Source organism: Acromyrmex echinatior, chromosome 9 (genome assembly GCF_024713525.1).
Source record: "Acromyrmex echinatior isolate Ae372 chromosome 9, ASM2471352v2, whole genome shotgun sequence".
NCBI lineage: Eukaryota > Metazoa > Arthropoda > Insecta > Hymenoptera > Formicidae > Acromyrmex > Acromyrmex echinatior.
This window is the reverse complement of record NC_141860.1, coordinates 14451367-14471991: the sequence shown is the minus strand read 5'-3', so window position 1 is coordinate 14471991 and position 20625 is coordinate 14451367. Positions and strand designations below refer to the sequence as shown.

The window sequence follows — 20625 nt, the reverse complement described above, 5'->3', positions numbered from 1 at the left end:
AATATTTATTTTATTAATTTTATATTTATTTCTTACGATTTTGGCTTTGCGTACAATTACCTAACTCATGCGCACAATACTCGACGCAAAATTTTTTCGTTTTTGCTTTTTTTTTTGCTAAATACATTATTGAATGAAAAATTGTTCAATATAAAAATGCATATCATCATTAAAAGAATGTTTATACTTTGTATTTTCGTGTTTATATTGACTTCAACTTCAAAAATTACATCACAGCAATGAATTCCCTTTAAGTGCGCACAATTCCCCCACTTTCCCCTATATTAGCACACTAACATCGTTGTACGAGCCATAAGGTCTGCTTTTTATTCTTGCATTATCTGAACTGATGCACATGGTGCAATAAGTTGAGATAAAACAAATGTATATTTGTTCTTCTTCAATTTATTGCACCATGTACTACACCAATTCAGAGAATGCAGGAATAAGAACAAACCTAATGAGGATGTAATCTTATGTATTACGTGTAGTAAAAAGAAATCCATTATTTTTCCAATAGATGGTTTTAGTAATCTGTATCTCGTCTACGCGTGATACAGATTACTAAAGCCATCTATTGGAAAAATAATGGATTTCTTTTCACTACATCTAATATATATATATATAATATATATATATATATATGTACATATGTAAGTACGTAATGTCTTAATACTAAATCTTAGTATTAAATCGTCTTAAATTTACTTTCTATTGTTGAAGAATATGATATTAAAAATCATTCTCGATCTTTGTCCTAACCAACAATATTGTTAATATTCTCCTGTTGAACGAAATATATATGAGAAATAAATATTTAAGTCGATAGTTAATGGTAATTAAAAATAAAATTCGCTGGATTTTTTAAAAGAGTATGAATTACAAGCCTTAAATTATACAAGCAGATTAATATTAGATTTGACATATTTCAGCTTCCATGATGAATATTATAAACAAAATTTTGATACTCCGATGGATTTGCCACTCTCTCATTGCAGATTTGGTTTTACAAGATTTTGAAACCTGGGCTCTTAAGATGTTAGGATTACAATTGCCTTTTTACCTGAGATATGTAAATGACACAGCATTGGCAGCTCTTTTTAACTTAATTGATGATATATTAAAAACTTTTAATTCATTTCATAGTAGACTCAAATTTACAATGGAAATGAGAGAATTAACTTTTTAGACTTTACTATAATTAAAAATAACAATATTTTAGAATTTGACTGGTATCACAAGTCCTCGTTTTTAAGGAGATACCTTAATTATTTATCTTCTCAATTTCTTAGAAAAAAAGAGTACAATGATAGAAATGATAGAGATTTTATTCTCAAAAATCCTAAATTTCATGACAAAATGTTAGGCTTTTTTATTAAAAAATTATATTATTAAAAATTATTTTAATAATATTATTAAAATATTTTTAAAAAATTATTTTAAAAAAAAATGACTATACAGCGGATTTTATTTTCAATTAACTATCGACTTAAATATTTATTTCTCAAACGTATTTCATTTGAACAAGAGAATATTAATAATAATGTTGATGAGGACAAAGATTGAGAATCATGGTTTTTAACCATATTCTTCAACAATAGAAAGTAAATTTAAAACGATTAGTACATTGTGAATAAAGAAAACATTACACAGATATTGGAGTTAAGTTATCATTCCATATTAAGATTACGCACTTCGTCCTGCGTTGACTCTTATTAGCCTTAAATTGGTATTATTGTTGTTTTACACTATTATTTAAAATAAAAAATACAATAATATTTTCACGTATTGATATATAATATTTTCGCAATGTAATTTGTGTAATTACTATGTAACAGAAATTTATAAATTTAGAAAAATAAATTTATATTTATTTTTGCATAATTAATATCACATGTTTTACATATCCACATATTAAATTTTTATATTACACTATATATAAACATTATATTACATTACGAAGTATAATGAATAAATTTATACATATCTTTTCTAATTTTTAATAAAATACCCTCTTCATTTAATTTTGAAATTAAAACAGTTAAATTGTCCATTAAAATATTTTCAGATATTGCAAGTGCTTCCAATTCTTTTACTGAAAATGTTTGTTCCTTACCTACAGCTACCTTTTTTTCTAACATCTTTATGAATGTTTTCAGCTGTAAGAAAGAATTATTATAAATATAGAATATAAAGTGTGTAAACAATTGAATTTTTCATGTAATTTAAATATATAAAAAAATGTACATATGCACATATGCATAATTTACCTTTCTGTTTGTCAATTTTCCATCAGAATGTAATTTTGGCATTACATCACGATCATCTTCTATTGTATCTATCATTGCATATCGCAATATATCTATTACGTCCAATGCATCCGATTCAGTTGCTTCCATACGTAATTCCAGTTTTGCCCTAGCCTATAATAAAATGATATAAATTATCTTATTTGATATATTTTGATTTATGACACATATAAAGTATTAAACCTCAGTTAATCGAATCATAGCTTCTAATTGCCTGTTGAATATTGGTATGCTATTAAATTGCTCATTTTTCGCTCGAAGTTTTAAATAATAATTTTGTAATACTGTTGCGGCTTCAACGGATAATTTCGGTTTCACATATTCTCGGGCATAGGAAATATAAGTTCGAAGAATAGGCTGTGGTATAATTTCAGAGGCCAATGGCAGCATCAGCTTTTTTCTGAAAATATTTATTTCACAGTTAAATTCACTGTTTTATTTAAAATAAAAATAATTACAACAATACTTTAAAATCCGAAGCGTCACTACGGTCTGAGTATTGAGATGTTGAACTAATATATATATTTTTAAACAAATGAATTAATTTCAGAAATGATAATTACGTGCCGATATAGTTGTCGGCATTAAATGCAATTGATCTGAAATATTAATAATCCCCCCAAATTTCCCAAATTAATCTTAAAATATAATTACAATAAAATAATTACAACAATATTAAGGAATTGGGAATAAAGATCCTGAACGATCAAGCTGGAAATTTAGCGCTGAAATAATTCTATGTGAATTTATACATTACATATCCAGTTTCTCAAACTACGTGCTGAGTTTATTTTCAGTCTTGAAACGCAATTCTAAAGTCGCGTATAAACTTAGCGAATAAACACCGAACGCGAATATTCGGACATGTTTGTGTTTGTAAGCAGTTTATTCTTTTTCTAGATTGTATATACTAGCATTCGATTAAATTCAATGTTCGTTGCACATAGCAATTAAACTTGTGCAATTTTTATGTAACAAATAATATCATAAAGTTTTGCGTTCGCTGTTTGTTCGATGTTCGTTCGCTAAGTATACACATATATGACTTAATGTTGATATTTTTTCTATATACATATTACACGTGTACTACATTCGGGAATATTACGAATTCTGAAATGGCTTTGTTCTTTACGTCTGATCGTAAAGTCATCTCAAGGTCATAGTAGCAGGTCATTGAACTCATCTTGACACCAGTTACAATATTATGAAGTAAAAAATATGTAAAAATATGCCATTTAAAAAAATTAGGGTGACTGACTTTTTTCTTAAAAAGAGTATTTTGAAAATTTTTAATAATGCAATTTGTAGCCGATTGAAAATTGATTAATTTTTATCCAAACTTTGTCAGATCATCGGAAGTGCTGGAAAAATCGTGATCACAGTTACGTGGGACATCCTCTCTGTGTGTGTGTGTATCTTAAACTGTTATTTGTTATATGGCGATACTTTCCATTTTTTAAATGGAACAATATGTAAATTTCTGCATTTCATTGATAGATTTTACTTAATATGACAATATTTATTTAAAACATTTTTTTTCCATTTCATTTTTCCCATTTTTCCTAATAAGACAAGTTAAATTAATCAAAATTAATTAAATTAATTAATTATGATGAAAATTATTAATAACAAATTTGAAAATCATTACTGTTAATAACAAAATCTATTTTATTAAAAAAAAATGGAATATCGCTTTTTTTTATTCCTTTTTGAAGGATTGGAAATAGTATCCCCGTTTGTCATTTAAAATATCTCAATTAGAAAAGTTTTAAAAACATTTTTTCGCTATCTTTAATGATTTTGAAAAAAATACATTATAACACTTAAATTTTGGACTCTATAGTATACAAAATTAATATAATTATATTAATATAATTATTTCTTACCTCAAAGCACATTCATTGTGGAAAAATAATTTCGTAATTTCTTCATTGGAATTTGTATGTGAATTGGTATGAACAGTCATGATATGTTTACATAATAGATTATCAAAATGCTATTATATATAGAGAAAAAAATAATTATAATAATTATTATACAAAGAGTCCTATTTTAAATAATCTAGTTAAATATCTTAAGAATTGAGCCCGACAAACAAAAATATTTTATATAATTTTATTATAAGAGCAATTGAACCGAATGATATGAAATTTTATTACAATACACAGTATACATATAGTTTTTGCCCCTACTTTAAAATTACATATTTATTTTTTTATTATTCGACTAAACTATATAATTTTTGTGTAACAATCACATTTTTCTTTTACAGATTCGAAAATCCCTTTCCAGGATTAAAGTATATGAGTTAATACATGTGTGTGAAGTAGAAATTTATGCCAAGAACAATAATAAATTTCGAAATTGCAATCTTTACTATTTTTTAGTCCAACATGGTGCTCTAGAGATGTCACGTCGTGAAAACATTTGCTTAACATAAAAGCTGTACAATCCATATTACGAACAATTAATAATAATAAAAATAATTATTTTGATAAATAATTATTTTAGGAACTCCTTTAAGTCATAAAATAATACATAGATTCATGAGGCATTGGAGTACTACTCAGCGCTGATACTAATTTGCGCAAATATACTCTCTCTCTCTCTCTCTCTCTCTCTCTCTCTCTCTCTCTCTCTCTCTCTCTCTCTCTCAATGATAAAAATTTATATAAAAATAAAATTTAATAATTTCTGAACATTTCGGCTCGGCTTTGAGCCAGTATATACATATGTAATTAAGTACCGATCTTCAAACATTGTATCGTTGTTAAATGAATCGCAAAATACATATATTCTTCCTTTCAAATGCAAATTATGTAGACATGCAGTGTGACGCGACCATCCTCAACATTAATCAATTGTGACACTTTAGTTTCATAGCTGAGTAGTGGTGGATTAACCATCAATACTCATAGAACACAGCAATCCGCACTTAATAATAGTTCAGTTACTCTTTGTTTTGTGATCAATATACTTAACAGTTACATTTTTGAGTGTATAACTTGTGATACATGATAAATTCCTTGTCGATTAATATTTTAAACTTAATATTTGACTAATATTCTTGAGGCTTCCATGGATGCTTTCTATATGAAGATTCTATATGAAGACCCGTTTCATGGGTTTTCTCCATGTCCAGATCCATTCTTGGAATGCTAACGTTTCGTAAACCTTGCAGTCCACTTCATCAGGACGAGGAGCAGCTTGATACTGTATAGTATGGATCTAGACACGGAGGAAATCCGTGAAACGCATAATCTTCTTAATGTTTGACTATTGTGCAATATACAATTGATTCTTTATATTCTTTTTATTATCAATGTAACGAATTATTGTTAAGTGCGAATTGCTGTATTCTGTGAGCATTGAGATGGTCAATCCATCACCACTTAGCTACGAAATTGAAGTGTCACAACATTGATTAATGTTGAGGATGGTTGCGCCTCACTACATGATCCACGTAATTTACATTTGAAAGGAAGAATATATGTATTTTGCGATTCACTTAACAACGATACAATGTTTGAAGGTCGGTAATTAATTATATATGTATATGCTGGCTCAAAGCCGAGCCGAAACGTCCAGAAATTATTAAATTTTATTTTTATATGAATTTTTATCATTGAGTTTATATTTGAGCAAATTAGTACCAGCTCCTAAAACGTCATAAATCTATGTATCATATTTAAACCACCAACCAATAGTCCATACCAATAGACTAGCACGAAAAAACAACAGGAGTTCTTAGAATTGAACTTAGAAATTCAATTAAAAAATGTTATCGTTATACGAAAATTTATGTATATGTGTGCTTGAAATATTAATGTTAGTAGTATATAGTGATAGTCATGTCAATGACACGTAAATCGTCTGTGTGAAAGTAAATCTTATATACACTACGACTAATTATCTTTAGAATAATTTTAAAAGTTAAAAAAATCTTGATTTTTTAATTTTTATAAAGTTCTTATTTTTCCAAATTTGATTTTATTTTATTATATTATAGGCGATAATTAAATCTATATTTTAAGACTGCTCTGAAACTTTTTTGTTTCAAAGCAATGGAAGATCTATAGCGAGATTCTCTAAACATTTTATCGATGATTGTCGCTATCGTTAACTAACGACAGCCAATGGTGGAGAACTATCCTGGAAGAAAGCACTCATTGGCTATCGCTAGTTAATGATTGCGACAATTATCGATAAAACGTTTAGAAAGTTCCGCAATTGGAATCGTGTCGATATATAATTAACATAGCGCTCTCAAAAGAATGACTAAATTTGTTTTAGTTTAATTACTGAAAACTGAATTGACCAAAATTATTTATTTAAATAAAATAAATGTTATAAATTTAATTAAAATAGTTTTTTGTACCTTTTTAAGTAGTAAATATAAATTTTAGTCAATTGGTTGTGCGGTTTTTTTGAAAAAAAAAAAAAATCTGTCTTAAAAGCGGTCTTCAGCAAAGAAACCTCTCAAAAATCAATTTAATTTTATTATTTATTCCTCCCCAGATCATATAACATTTATCTAAAACGTTTTTACTTTTTGGCTCAGTTTTCAAGATATTTTGTTAGATTGTTTGAAATAAGGTGTTCTGTATAAAAATCATTCTATATATATTGCACTAATATTTTATTTATGAATATTTACCTTATTTGGTTTATCTAATAATAAAAAAATTAAATCAAATCGTGAGAGAATAGGTTGACTTATATGCAAATTTTCATTTAATGTTTTGCTTTTGTCATATTGGCCTCCAATAGGATTAGCCGCTGCCAGAATTGATATCCGTGCAGGAAGGGAACATATTACACCTGATTTTGCAACAGTAATGCTTTGTTGTTCCATTGATTCTAATAATGCCTGGAATAATATATGTAAAAATAATTTAGCCATTTATAAAGCTTTATACTGTATCAATATAATTAAAAAATGATTTATTAAAAATGTTAAAATTATTGAACGCTACAATTTCTATATTAATAACATTCATTTATTGTATATATTTTAGTATGTTTGCTATACAAGTATTGTAAACAATATCCATGTTACTTTACTTGATGCTGAGAGCACATTTTATCGAATTCATCAATGCAGCAGCAACCTTGATCTGCTAAAACTAAAGCACCAGGTTCTAAAGCAAAATCATTTGATCCCGTTTCTTTTGTAAGAGTTACTGTTAATCCAGAGGATGTACTTGAATTGCCACAGATGTATACACCTTTTAACAATATTTATATATTTTCATATAAAATATAAGTATTTTATATTCATAAAGAAGCTTAGAAAACTGCTAGTTTTCTCATGTATACCTTTTGCAGATATTCGAGCACAAGCTTGTAACATCTGCGATTTGCCAAGACCAGGATCTCCGACTAACAGAATATGTATATCGTCTCGTAATTGCGTACGTTTTGCATTACCTCCAAATAAACTCAATATCAATCCAGCTTTAACTATCTCATGGCCATATATATTAGGACATAACGAATGTACTAATAATGCAAAAAGATTTGATTTTTTATATATGTCCTATACGTAACAAAAAACAAATTATGTTAAAATGTAAAATTAGCTTCATCTTATATTTAATAGAAAAAAGTACCTGTATAGCTAAATAATTTTTTAAAGAAATTTCAGTGCTCATAGAACTTTTATTTTGATATCTATGCTTGTTATTAACAACCGTTATCGCTTTCATGTATAACGAAAATGGAGTTCCAACTTGTACTTTATTTGTACCATCATCGACTCCTAAAACCTAACATGTTATACAAATAATATTTCTTCTTTGTTTGTGTATTAAATACAGGGTTGCCACAGAAAATAAAATTTTAAAATTTCCTAACTTTTCCAGGTTTTCCAGATGAAAATGGAAAATTTTTCATGACCAATATCAAATATGTAAATTTTAACATTTAGAATCAAGAATTGTAGAAAAGCTAGCCTATATTATTTAACCCTTACAATACAAGGTACAATTTGATGCCTCATCTATCCAAACATGGGGAAGGGGGGAGGGTCATTAGAATCCGTCCATTTTTTTTACCTATTCAGAAGAGTTCAAAAAATCTCTAAAAATTCACCATGCTTTCAACTTTCTAGAATAAATATCGAAACTTCATTTTGGAAAATAATAAAATATAGTATAATTTATAATTATCGAAAGACAAAGAAACTTGCACGAACAGGAATTGTTCGGTCACTAGTAATCCGACCTTGTACGGTAAAGGTTAAAAACAATGTAAAAAAAGTTTAGTAGCATTTTGAATATAAATTCAACAAAAAATTAATTAGTATTGGAAAAAAGAAGTTATGATAAAAAATAGCAATCAAATAAAAATACTAAATAAAATATAAATTTTAATTATTTTATTAAAATCGTTTAAAGTGCACGAGTTTTTAACGTATTGAACTATAAATATCAGATATAATATTTAAAAAATTATAACAATTATTTGAAATAGAAGCAATTTAAAGAAATTTTGAGCAAGTTTCGAAATTTCAGACTTTTCCTAGTTTTCCCAGTCTGTGGCAACCATATAAATAAAAATATTTAAATATATAAATAAATTCGTTTTTCTTATTAATAATAGATGTATATTATTATTATAAATATAGTTAATATAGTTAATATCTATATGATAAAAATATATAGAAGAGAAAAATTTTTTAATTTAAAATACAAGATATTATCTATAATCATTTTTTTAGAAATACCTTGATTATGCCTGTAAGTGTTATATCATCGCCAGGCATACAAATATTGACTAAATCATCTAGAAGTTCTACATCAAGTATTTTAGGTACTTTACTTTTATTTTCCTGCAAGATGATATTACATATTAATATTATATATACAATTTTATGAATATTTTATATCAAAATGATTGGACATTCCATTTATATACATATAATATTATAACGTATTTAAAATATATTATATATATTGTCTTTCTAAGATCACAAAAATGTATTAAGTATGATATACACATACTACTATTAAAACATAGAAGATCATTCTTAAATAAGTGTACAAAATTTAAGAGAATAATATTTCTTGATTTATTTTGAAGAAAAGACCCTATGAACGATGTCCTAAAGTTTTAAGTGCTTTTATTATTCATACGAATGCTTCTAGATATAAAAATGTTTCATTGGTACTAGAAAATGATTCTTGATACTATATGTAAGAATACTAATAACGTTTTCTTTTGGGATATACTAGGTGCAGCCTCGTATTGTACCAATTGCGTGTAAGCAGCTACACTACACTAAAATACCATGGTGTACATCATTATTGCGCTAAAACCCTGTTTCTATCTGTCCCCTATTGATTTCCATTTTCAAATTTTAAATGTCACACTGGCTTTACATCATCCCTTTGAAATGGTGTAGCAAAATCCCACTTAGTGCATAAAATTTGCATTACACCATAGCCACGGAAACACGGTACATCGAATGTTCGCTTACCACCAGCTATGGAAACACAGTTTGAGTGTTGCACTAGTGAGCGATAGTGTCAGCTAAGAGAAAATGTTATTTGACAGTACAATTTAGCATAGCATCAAAGTGGTTCTCGCACCATGTCAGAACAGTATTAGAGCAGAGTCAATGCATGTGCCAAATTCAATATTTTTTTTAGATTTTCGAAATTTTTATACATATTTCTTTTCTCAACTGTGACACCCTGTATTTTGAAAACAAAGACATTTATGGAACCCTTCATAAAATAAATCAAGAAATACCTCTTTAAATTAAATTTTTTTTAGAAATCATCCTGTATAGATAAAATAAAATATACGTATATATAATATTATTTATGCTTATCTATTTAGCTATATTTAAATAAATTACTTTAAACGAAAAACATAGAGGATTGCGCTATCCATGACATACATCAAATTGATCGACAAAAATGAACGAGATAGAACGCCAATCTATTTCTGTCTATTAAAGAATGTTAAATTAAGGGAGAGAGAATGAGAGAGAGATGCTGTCTTCACACTCTTACGCTCTTATTTTCATTGCCCATATTTAATATATGCTATTTGGATACGGATGGCGCAGTTCATTCTATATGTCTTTGGTTTAAATCAGGTCTGTCCAATTTGAGCACCGGAGCCAAAAAGCAAAGCCATCGACGTAAATAAATTTAATGTGAATAAGATTTTATGAACTATAAAGTGTTGATAAGCGTCGCTCAGATGCGTATCAACACTTTACAGTCTTCGAAATCTTATCCATATTGATCTTTTTATCAATTGCTTTGCTTTTTAACTTCATTAAATCTATTTTAGCTCATTAAATTTATTTTAGCTCATTTATTTTATGTACTAGGTAATTGAATTACCTGTTCATCATTTAACGGTTCTTGAATTCTAATTATTTGACATAAGACAGTTTTTGTATAAGATGAATCTAAAATTGGATAAAATTTTGATATACCACAGACATCACATTTTTTTGGTAATGTATACATTTCTTGCCACTGTTTGACTAACTTTTGCAAATGGCATTTGGAACAGGCAAATACTATCCATTGTGCAAGATGTCTTACTCTGCTAACTCTTATTACACAGCCTCTGGTGGATATCAATTTCTCTGTAACCATTTTTATAAAGTAACATTTATTGTTCAGTTCAGCAAGAAAAAATACACAAACAAGAATTATTATATGTACCTTCGAATAAAAATCTATATTTGTATATACATATACATATGTAAAAAATATATATAATAGTATGTCTGTATACGCGTGCGCTTGCTATATATATTATTTGTACATTTGCATGTGTATGTATGCACGCACGCACGCACGCACAATTATACATACAGATATACAAGATGTCTCGTAAGTTTTGACCAATCGATTTTGTGTAGATAGAGCGAACTAAACTTAGTCGAAAAGTCCTCTACCATTTTGCAATTTTCGCAATGATTAATGAAGTATTAGTTATTAAAACGTGCGGCCAAAACTTACGGGACACCCTGTATACATTTACATACACACACACACACACACACACACCGCGCGCGCGCGCGCACGCACACATATATAGAAATACTTACCATAACAGTTTAATTTGAGATCTCGCAAGTATATAATTGGTTTATAATTTAATATACCTATTTTAACTGTTGGTAAATTGCTAATAGAATTCAGAACATGTTGCAAATTTTTGTCCGGTACTGTTTCAAAAATTTTCTAAAATCATAATATAAAAAATTTATAACAGGAACAATTAAAACAAAGCAGAAAATAATCTATGATTATGTTATCCCTATTAAACAGGAGTCCGTTCAGGACTCCAGAGCATTTATTTTAAAGTAATATAGAAATTTTTACAAATATAAACTTAATTTATGTTGGGCTGCGTTCGAATTCCTACCTAGGTGCTCCCCGGATGTTATACCATCCTTGTTGTTTACCGAATGTTAAACAAGGATGACATGACACTCGAGAAGCACCCGGGTGGGAATCTGAGCGCAGTCCAATATAAATTAAGTTTGTATTTGTAAAAATTTCTATATTAATTTGTTACTATATATATTTCCAATTTTATTGCTAAAACTATTTAGGAAATTTTGTTTAAAAAAAAGAAGGGAAAATTACTTGAAATTAAACTGGCTTCACTCGCATATATTAAAAACAAAGTGTAACAAAAAAATATGAGAAATTATTTTATTGCTCTCTAACAATAATTTAGCACAAACATATTTTAGAAATATATTATTTAAGAAATATTATATCACTTATTGAGTTGCGTCTAATAGCTGCATAAGTATATCCACTAAAATATTTGCTTAAAATATTTTTGCGTTAAAAATTTTTTAAAAGTATAAAAGTCTAAATTAATATATTTTAGATATATGTTTAAGCTACAATACATCACTCACTATTAAAAGAAAAAAAAAGAAGAAAAAAAAAAACAAAAACATTATAATATTAAGTGGTAAAGCAATTTCCAAAATTCCTTTGATTTAATGCAAAGAAATTTTGCACTTATATTATTAAAACCCTATAGTTACTTTCGAAATATTACAAAGATCGAATTTGTTGTTTTATTTAAAATGTTAAGAATAAATAACATTTCTTGTTATCTTGAATCTTAAAAGCAATAAATTTCATCTTTTGTGTTTTAAAAAGTATTAATTATACCAGGTAGGTAGACTAAGGCTATGGTCAGTCTCGCTACAAATGCTTTTGATGGATCAGCTAGAAGAATTTTACAAACTGAGCAATTAAAAAACGCTTCAAAGCGTTTGCAGCATCGCAAACTAATTGCCTAGTTAGTTATTATTAATTACTGTACTGCGTATCGCGCTCCATGTAATCACACCCAAAGGGTACGATCAACGCGATGCTGCAAACGCTTTGAAAAGTTTTTTAATTGGTCAGCAATTTCTAAGGAGACTCCACTTACGTAATAAAAGTGGACCCGATTTTGAATTTCGAATTAAGTTTCGATTCTCGACACTCGCGGCGCTTGCGAACTTAGTATTCTTGCGCATAATGAGTGCGCCGTAGAAAAGTGTCACGAACATAACTTAACTCCGATTTGTAAAGACGATTTTGTCTGTGATTAATCTTCGTCAGGATTGTCAGGAAGGAAGATTAATCGCAGATAAAATCGCTTTTACGAGGTTAAGTTACGTTCGTGACACTTTTCTACGGCGCACGTAACATGCGCCGCGAGTGTCGAGAATTGAAACTTAACTCGAAATCGGTCCATTTTCTGAGGACTGGTTAGACTGAGTGGAGTCTCCTTAGTCCAGGGATCGGCAGATGGGCACTGCTCGTGGACGCCCAGCTGCTCTGCGAGCAATAGTTGAACGTCTTTGGGCAATAAATGATATGAGAAAAAATAATAAGGGATATCAATCATATGAAAGATACATTTTCTTTCTCTTGTATAATTTCGATTCGTATGTAAATATGTAACAGAAAAAAAATAAGATAATTAGAAAAATAATTTTTACATACTTTGAAATTCTTTTGTATTATGTAAATATAAAATATCTATATGTTTTTTTTCTTTTTACAATCGCTGTTTGACATATTAGAAAAATATTAAGAATTAAAAAATAATTAAAAGAACAATTTTTACTTTGTTTTTAAATAAAAACTGCAGATTAAGGATATGAGAAAAAATGTACATAATCAAATAATATATAAAAAAAAATATAATTATATAATATTCTATATATAATTATATTATACTTTTTATATTAGGTGTAGTAAAAAGAAATCCATTATTTTTACTACACCTAATATATTATTATATATGATTATGTATATTTTTTTTCATTTCTTTAACTTGTTTTATTTAAAACAAAGTAAAAATTGTTCTAATTATTTTTCAATTCTTTTTAATATTTTTCTAATATGTCGAACAGCGACATATTATAAAAAAGAAAGAAAACGTATATAAACATTTCATATATAATACAAAAAAAAATAATGTCAGATACCATTCAAGTATTAAAAAATATTCTTTTATACAAATTTAGATAACTCAGAATTAATATAAAATAATAATAATGTATGTTTTGAATAAACGTCTTATTTATTAGGTGTTGGAATTAATTCGTAGCGTTTTACAAGTGATGGGAAGTACTTTCATTAATGTATTTTTTAATGCTCATGTGAAATAAATAACATTCTTTCATTAAAAACGCTACGAATTAATTCCAACACCTAATATAATAATAATAACACTTGATTCGTAAGTATTTGATTATAATTTCATATTATTTGCGAAATAAGTAAGTATTGTGAATGAAGTTAACTGTAGACATGCACAATAGCCGGGCATTCGCTCCGCGCGAGCGCCCGTGTCCAATTTTAGCATTTTGCCAATCCCTGCCTTAGTCTATCTCCTTTGTACATATGTATATGTTGTCAGATATATTCCATTACTTTAAATCCAATTTCTTTATAAATAATTTGAGCCATGTGAATAAAACAATAAACTAGCAGATAAATAGCACTAAATTTTTAATTTTATAAATTGATTTGTGATAGTCTTTAATAGAAATAATTATATTAGTAATGGCTATGTTTCGAAATATACATATATGCATAGCGCTCATAAATATTTTGACTAATATTTTTGTTACACTTAACAAAAAGTTAAATATTTCGGTAAAAAAAACCCGTAGAGAAGTTTTCAACCACGCATTTTAACGTCCAATGATAGGATTTCAAATCTTTATTTTTCATATTATGATATTGACATTCGAGCACAATGCAGCACAAATCTAGCACAATTCAATATAATTCTCAAAATACGCTAATTCTAAAAGTAGGGGAAGTCTAACTTCGTATAGACTAAGATGAACCTATGTCCATACTGCTCGCATCTGCATTATGTTGTTAATTATGAAGCTTCGAAGAAAAAAAATGAAATATTTTAATATTTATTTTTATATTTATTTTTAAATATTTATTTTAAATTTATACTTTAATTCTTTTTTCTAGTTCTTAATATTTTACTATTATTATAGTTGAAATGTATTGTATATTATAATAATTTCACTTATTATTATAATTTTTAATTTAATATAAATCTTTGCAGAAGATTTTTTTTAGCTATAAAACGTGATTCCTTCTTTGGAAATCTTTTGAAAACGTTATGTTCCATTGTAAAACTCTTTTGTAAAAGTTCATATTATATTTATAAAAGTTCATAAATAAAAAATCATAATAAATAAAAACTATTAATTATAATACAAATAAAGATTATAGTAAAGAATAAAAGTATTAAAAATAAAAAATAAGAATTAAATATAAATATTATATGAAAAATATTCAAAAATAAATATAAGAATGTAAATGTTACAAGAACTATTATACTTTTAAATATTATTTTAAAGAGCATGTGAACACACAAGAAATAAAGACTAAGCAATCAAACTGGATTTTAAAGCTGAAAACAATTTCGTCTGAATTTATATCACAATTCCAATATTGTAAACGCGCCGAAATTATTTTCAGTCTTAAAACACCATCAGAACTAGAATAGTGATTGACACAAATGAAATTGACAAGCAATTTAATAATATTGATGCTTACTAGGCATCTTTATAATAATCTTTAAGCATCTTAAAATTTGTAAATAATTGTAATACAAAAAATATTATCCCGGCCACGGATCGAACCGGATGTCACATATTCCGTGCGAGCGTCCTAGCCATTAGTCCATCGAAGCCATAATAATATTCTTCACAATACATAATCGAAATGTGTTGTAGCCTTTCTCGGCCGTGATCATCGCGAGTAATAATAAAAAAATAGTACCTGATGAATACTAAGTTTAATACAATTTAGTGTGTTTATTGGATTCTCATATATCTCATCTTTAAAATTTGGCCACTCCTTCATAAATTCAGCATCATTATACAATTCACATATATCAACATCGAAGGACATTCCTGTTTCAAAATTTGTCATTGTGCATAACGAAGATAATTCTTTGTGCCTCCTTATAAAGCCTTCCATAGCTTTAGTTTGCTTTGCAATAATACAGTCAGGTTTATATTCTGTACAAAAATAATTTATTAATACATACAATACATATATTAAAGCCCAGACACAATGAAAAGCATAGGCAATAAAAACAGAAAATAATATACAGGCAATAGATTTCGATCTATCAGAAATCATTAATGTATAGTAATTTTGCAATCTATTGCCTGTGTTATTTTTTGTGTTATTTCTAATGCTTTTTATTTAAGCTCTTAAGTATGCGATGTGTGCAAACACGCACACACACACACACACACACACACACACACACACACACACACACACACACACACACACGATATTTACCTTTATCAGAAAAAAACAATCTCCATCCATAATATGGAATATCTGCATTTCTGCCAATGTCTAAATTATCTGAATTATAATTTGTTTCACTTTGATCTAAAATAAAAATAAATAATTTATCCATTTTAAAGAAACATAAAATATTATACACTTATTCTTCACAAAACAATAACAGGCTCCAAGGAATACATCAAATAACGTAAAATAAAGCCAAATGTGAGTCATCACAAGATCTTCATGTATTTAAAAATAAATATAACGCTGCACTCCAAAATTAACTACCAGTATTGAAAAACTATAGTACACGTAAAACGTAAACTACAGATTTTTAGTACTAGCAGTAAATTTTGAAACACAGTCTTAGTTGTTTATTTCATTACAAGGATAAATAGTGGTAGGATAATCGTGTCCTTAGCGACCTAGTTAGACTGCGTAAGATTTTGTGCAAATTAAAAATTTGGATTCATTTTCGTGTTTTACATCTTTTTGATACTAATTTTAATAAGTATATAAAAATTTAATTTTTAAAAAAGATTTTTCAGTGTTTCATCATTTTTTTACTGATAATATTGATATAATTCAACATTTATGGAGAGATGTAGAATGTAGTCCAATTTAATCAATACTAAATAATATTTTCAATTTTTTAAATTTTCTAATTAATTACATATTTTATATGAATTTAGACTGTTTTCTTTATATTTATTTGTCTTTATTTATACTTTATTCTATCTAATTGTATTAAATTTTGAATGTGTTTGATTCTTACTTTGCCTTTTATTTATTGTTATTTAACAGTCAATTTTTTCCAAAATTATTAATAATACAAAAAATGTTTCAGATAAAAGTGAACCCATTTCAAAGGGATATTTTAATCTTATTATTTTTCTTGTGAGTGGAGGTGACAAAAAGATCACGAATCACGATCACTTTTTTAAATAGAATTATATAATTTTTTACATAATATGATATTCTTCTAATTTTTCTATATATGAAAACACTAAAGTAGATATAAAAAAAACCAATAGTTTACGAAACATTTTATATTTCATTATGACATGTATTCATATAAAATGTTAAATATCATCGTAAACTATTAATTTTTTTATTACCGTACTTTGACACTTTTATGAACAAACTAATGAGACGAGTTAATTGATGTAAAGAAAACACATAATTGTTTAAAAAAAATATGTAGACAAAATGGAGACTTTTTTAAATGAACAACTATGTTTTCTTTATATCAATCGATTCATGTCGTTATTTTCATAAAAATATTAAAATATAATAATAAAACAATTAAAATTTACGAGATATTTAACATTTTATGTCAAAATATGCCAGAATAAAGTATAAAATATTTTTTAAGTTATTGTTGGTTTTTTCATATTTCTACCTTAATACTTTAATATGTTAAGTAATTGAGGAAATCTATAAAGGAATGTAAAGCTGAAATTCCTTCAGAAAGAGATGTTCATTTTGTCATTGATCAAATGATAGAAAAACTAAATATACTGTGCTTTATATGGCAAATCAGTATCGAAACATCATACACATTATATAAGCTATGCCATATAATATACTTTTTTTATTTTAGAATCTTTATAATTATTTTGGTTAAAATAAGAGGAATTTAATAATTAGTATGTTATAAAAATGATTTTATTTCTTTCACAAAAAACTTGATCTCTTTTTCACTTATAAAATCTTCATATTTCAGTATGTTCAAATAAATCAACTTCATGAAGCCCCAACGATATAATTACATTTTTAACCTGAAGTATATAACCTAAAGAATTACAAATAGCATAAAGATTTTTTTCATTCATTTACATAAAAATTATAAATTCTTAATATATATGTTTTTTCAAAACTTACATACTCGTATATCTAAATTTATAAAAAATAAATAAAATAGAATCTGGTTTCTATTATGGTAAAAATTTGTTGTCAAAGTATAAAAGAATTTCACAAATGTACAAAACTATAAAGCAAAAAAATCTGCTATAGTTCCAAAATGTAGACTTTAGATCAAAAATTTCATATTGTTGATGGAAAGTATCTGTACATTTGTTATATACATACATTGTTTACATTTTGGGAAGTTAATATAAGTATGGTATTTATTCAGAAGACGCATCTCGCCTTCAATGAAATTATGCTCATTCAACGCATTTTAAAAATAAAACGAAAGAATCTGGCAATAAAATGTACTCAGTCCTGCAAAGCAAGATATTAATCGTAAAAAGTTGATTTTACAATGAGTCTGTAATTGGTAGTCCTAAGTCTCATCGGTGAATCAGTGAAGTTGGCCAACAGCCAACTTGTACGATTAATGCCAAATTTCTTCGCGTCTAGATAACTACATCCAAAGATATCTCCCAAAATACAATGGAAATATCTCTCAGATAAGGTTATCCGCAACTTATCTGGAAGTAAAGAAATTGGGCATTAGACTACTGATTTTCTTAAGACTGATCAAATTCGACTTTATTCCTTCCCATTAGTCGAGCTAAACGACTATAAACTCACTACAACTAACAACTAGTAGATGCGAAAAATTAGTCGCCTAGGTTAAAACTGGTTAAGATCGATCAATGCGATGCTACGCTTTGAAGCGTTTTTTATTTGGTCAGTTGTAAAATTCTTTCTTTTAATTGGTCCATCAAACGCTTCAAAGCATTTGTAATAAGACTTGGACCACAGCCCAAAACTCAAGATTCCCAACTACCGACTCATTGTAAAATCAGGATAAAATTTTGTTAGGTTAGGAAATCTGCCACATCGATGGCATAGAGGGTTACACAAATTATGTTTTATAAACACAAATTATCTGTTTTAAAAACTCAAATTCTCTACTATAAAAACAAAAATTATTAATTAGAAAATATGTCCTCTATGTAGAATAAATTATGTAAAAAATGTATCTTTCTAAAGTAGAAAATTTGTATTTTTAAAGCAGAGAAAGTGTTTTTAAAGCAAAGAATTTATATTATATAATCCTCTATGCCACGATATGACAAATTTCCTAATCTAACAACTTAAACAATTAAAAAAAAAACTTTAACGATTAATATCTCGCTTCGAGGAACTGAACACAACATTTTATTGTCAGATTCTTTCGTTTTATGCAAAAATATATCGAATGAGCATAATTTTATTAAAATTAAAGATGAAGAATGTCTTCTGGATAATTATCCATAAAAAATAAAAAAATTAATGTAGAAAATCTCAATACTTACTTAGTTCAATAGATTTCTCGATAGTTTGCTTTTTTATCCGTTGCTTTTTTCTCTTTTTTAAAAAATTTGATTTGTCTCCCATAATAATCTATAATACGTATATACATATATGTGATATAATTATTCAGGATACCCTCCTTATGCTTAGACATACATAAATAGAAGGGGAATAGAGCGCCGAGCTTGATGCAAAAATCTGTGCGAGAAAGAAAGGTAATAATGGACAAATATTAGTAAATGCGTCTGTTCCTCGTTCCTGCTGTCCATCATCGCTCCATAGTTGAATCCTTGCTTAGCTGCGTTCGGTAATGCAAATCTGAGGCGTCGGAGTGCTCTTATATTATAGCATATATCACGTGCACTAAAAAAAGAGCACTCCGATGCCTTAGATTTGCGTTGCCGAACGCAGCCGACCCCACACGCGGTATTTGAACAAAGAACGCCGGAACCGACGCCGCATTGAGAACATTTATCCCTTACTATCTTTTTTTCTCGCACAGATTTTTGCATCAGCGCGAGCCATAGGCAAGTATGAGCATTTATATTGGCTGTAACCGTATGCCGTATGCTGTAATCTGTAAGAATTGACTAATCACAGTCGAGTATTCCCCTCTCATTCAACTATAAGAAGGGAATATTAACAATGATTGGTTAATTTTTACAGATTACGGCATATGATTACGGCCAATATAAATGCTCTCTAATGCATCGTCTATAATACACAGAGTAAGAAGTAAGAGTAAAAAATTGACCAATCACAGTCGAATGTGAGAAAAATAATCGATTGTGATTGGTCAATTTTTTACTTCTTACTCCGTGTATTGTAGATGACGCATAAGATGATGCGTAGTCTACAATGGGCAGTAGCAGTAGTGGATTAAGGAGTAGACATAGAAATCGACCAATCATAGTTGATCATTATTTTTCTCACATTCAAGTATAATTATAGACCATTATAGACCATGCAAAAAAATTGAAGCATCGGATTGGTAAAAGCAACAAGCTTGTGACTTGCGACGTCTACGATACGACCGATGTAGAATGGCCTTAAATCCAACAATCGTAACGATGAATGACGGATGTCGTACGTAATGTAAATTCTACATTTCAAGTACGCTAGGTTTGTTCGGAACTACTCCAAGCAGCTCCCGAGAGACAAAACGAACGCTAATAAATCTAATTTTTCAGAATCAAGGTAAATTTTCACGAACTGCTCTAATTGGCTGTTTC

General features: G+C 27.7%; 1 protein-coding gene across 2 annotated transcripts; it reads right to left on the bottom strand.

Annotated features, from left to right (window-relative positions):
* Positions 1 to 1849: 1849 nt before the first annotated feature.
* On the bottom strand, positions 1850 to 19783 carry LOC105149904 (DNA helicase MCM8). 2 transcript variants are annotated; one of them, XM_087409508.1, is made up of 15 exons: positions 19396 to 19783; positions 18239 to 18582; positions 16154 to 16249; positions 15620 to 15861; positions 11389 to 11524; positions 10670 to 10920; positions 9037 to 9141; positions 7922 to 8077; positions 7629 to 7848; positions 7374 to 7537; positions 6967 to 7179; positions 4196 to 4305; positions 2493 to 2709; positions 2271 to 2423; positions 1850 to 2159 (listed from the first exon to the last, which is right to left on the bottom strand). In XM_087409508.1, the coding sequence occupies exons 2-15, from the start codon at positions 18291 to 18293 to the stop codon at positions 1956 to 1958; spliced, it is 2322 nt and encodes a 773-aa protein (XP_087265634.1). In that variant the 5' UTR covers positions 18294 to 18582; positions 19396 to 19783; the 3' UTR covers positions 1850 to 1955. The 2 variants fall into 2 exon arrangements, with proteins under 2 accessions (XP_087265634.1, XP_087265633.1); XM_087409507.1 differs by lacking the exon at positions 18239 to 18582 and having other exon boundaries at positions 19396 to 19780.
* Between the last annotated feature and the right edge of the window lie 842 nt (positions 19784 to 20625).

Bases quoted from the DNA above. Each gene is read 5' to 3' on its own strand.
- LOC105149904 (XM_087409507.1), bottom strand. From the start codon at position 19,477: ATGGGAGACAAATCAAATTTTTTAAAAAAGAGAAAAAAGCAACGGATA. The intron at 7,180-7,373 runs GTAAAGTAACAT...ATATTATTCCAG, and splicing joins AAATGTGCTCTCAGCATCAA to GCATTATTAGAATCAATGGA. The intron at 4,306-6,966 runs GTAAATATTCAT...TATATATAATAG, and splicing joins TATTAGATAAACCAAATAAG to CATTTTGATAATCTATTATG.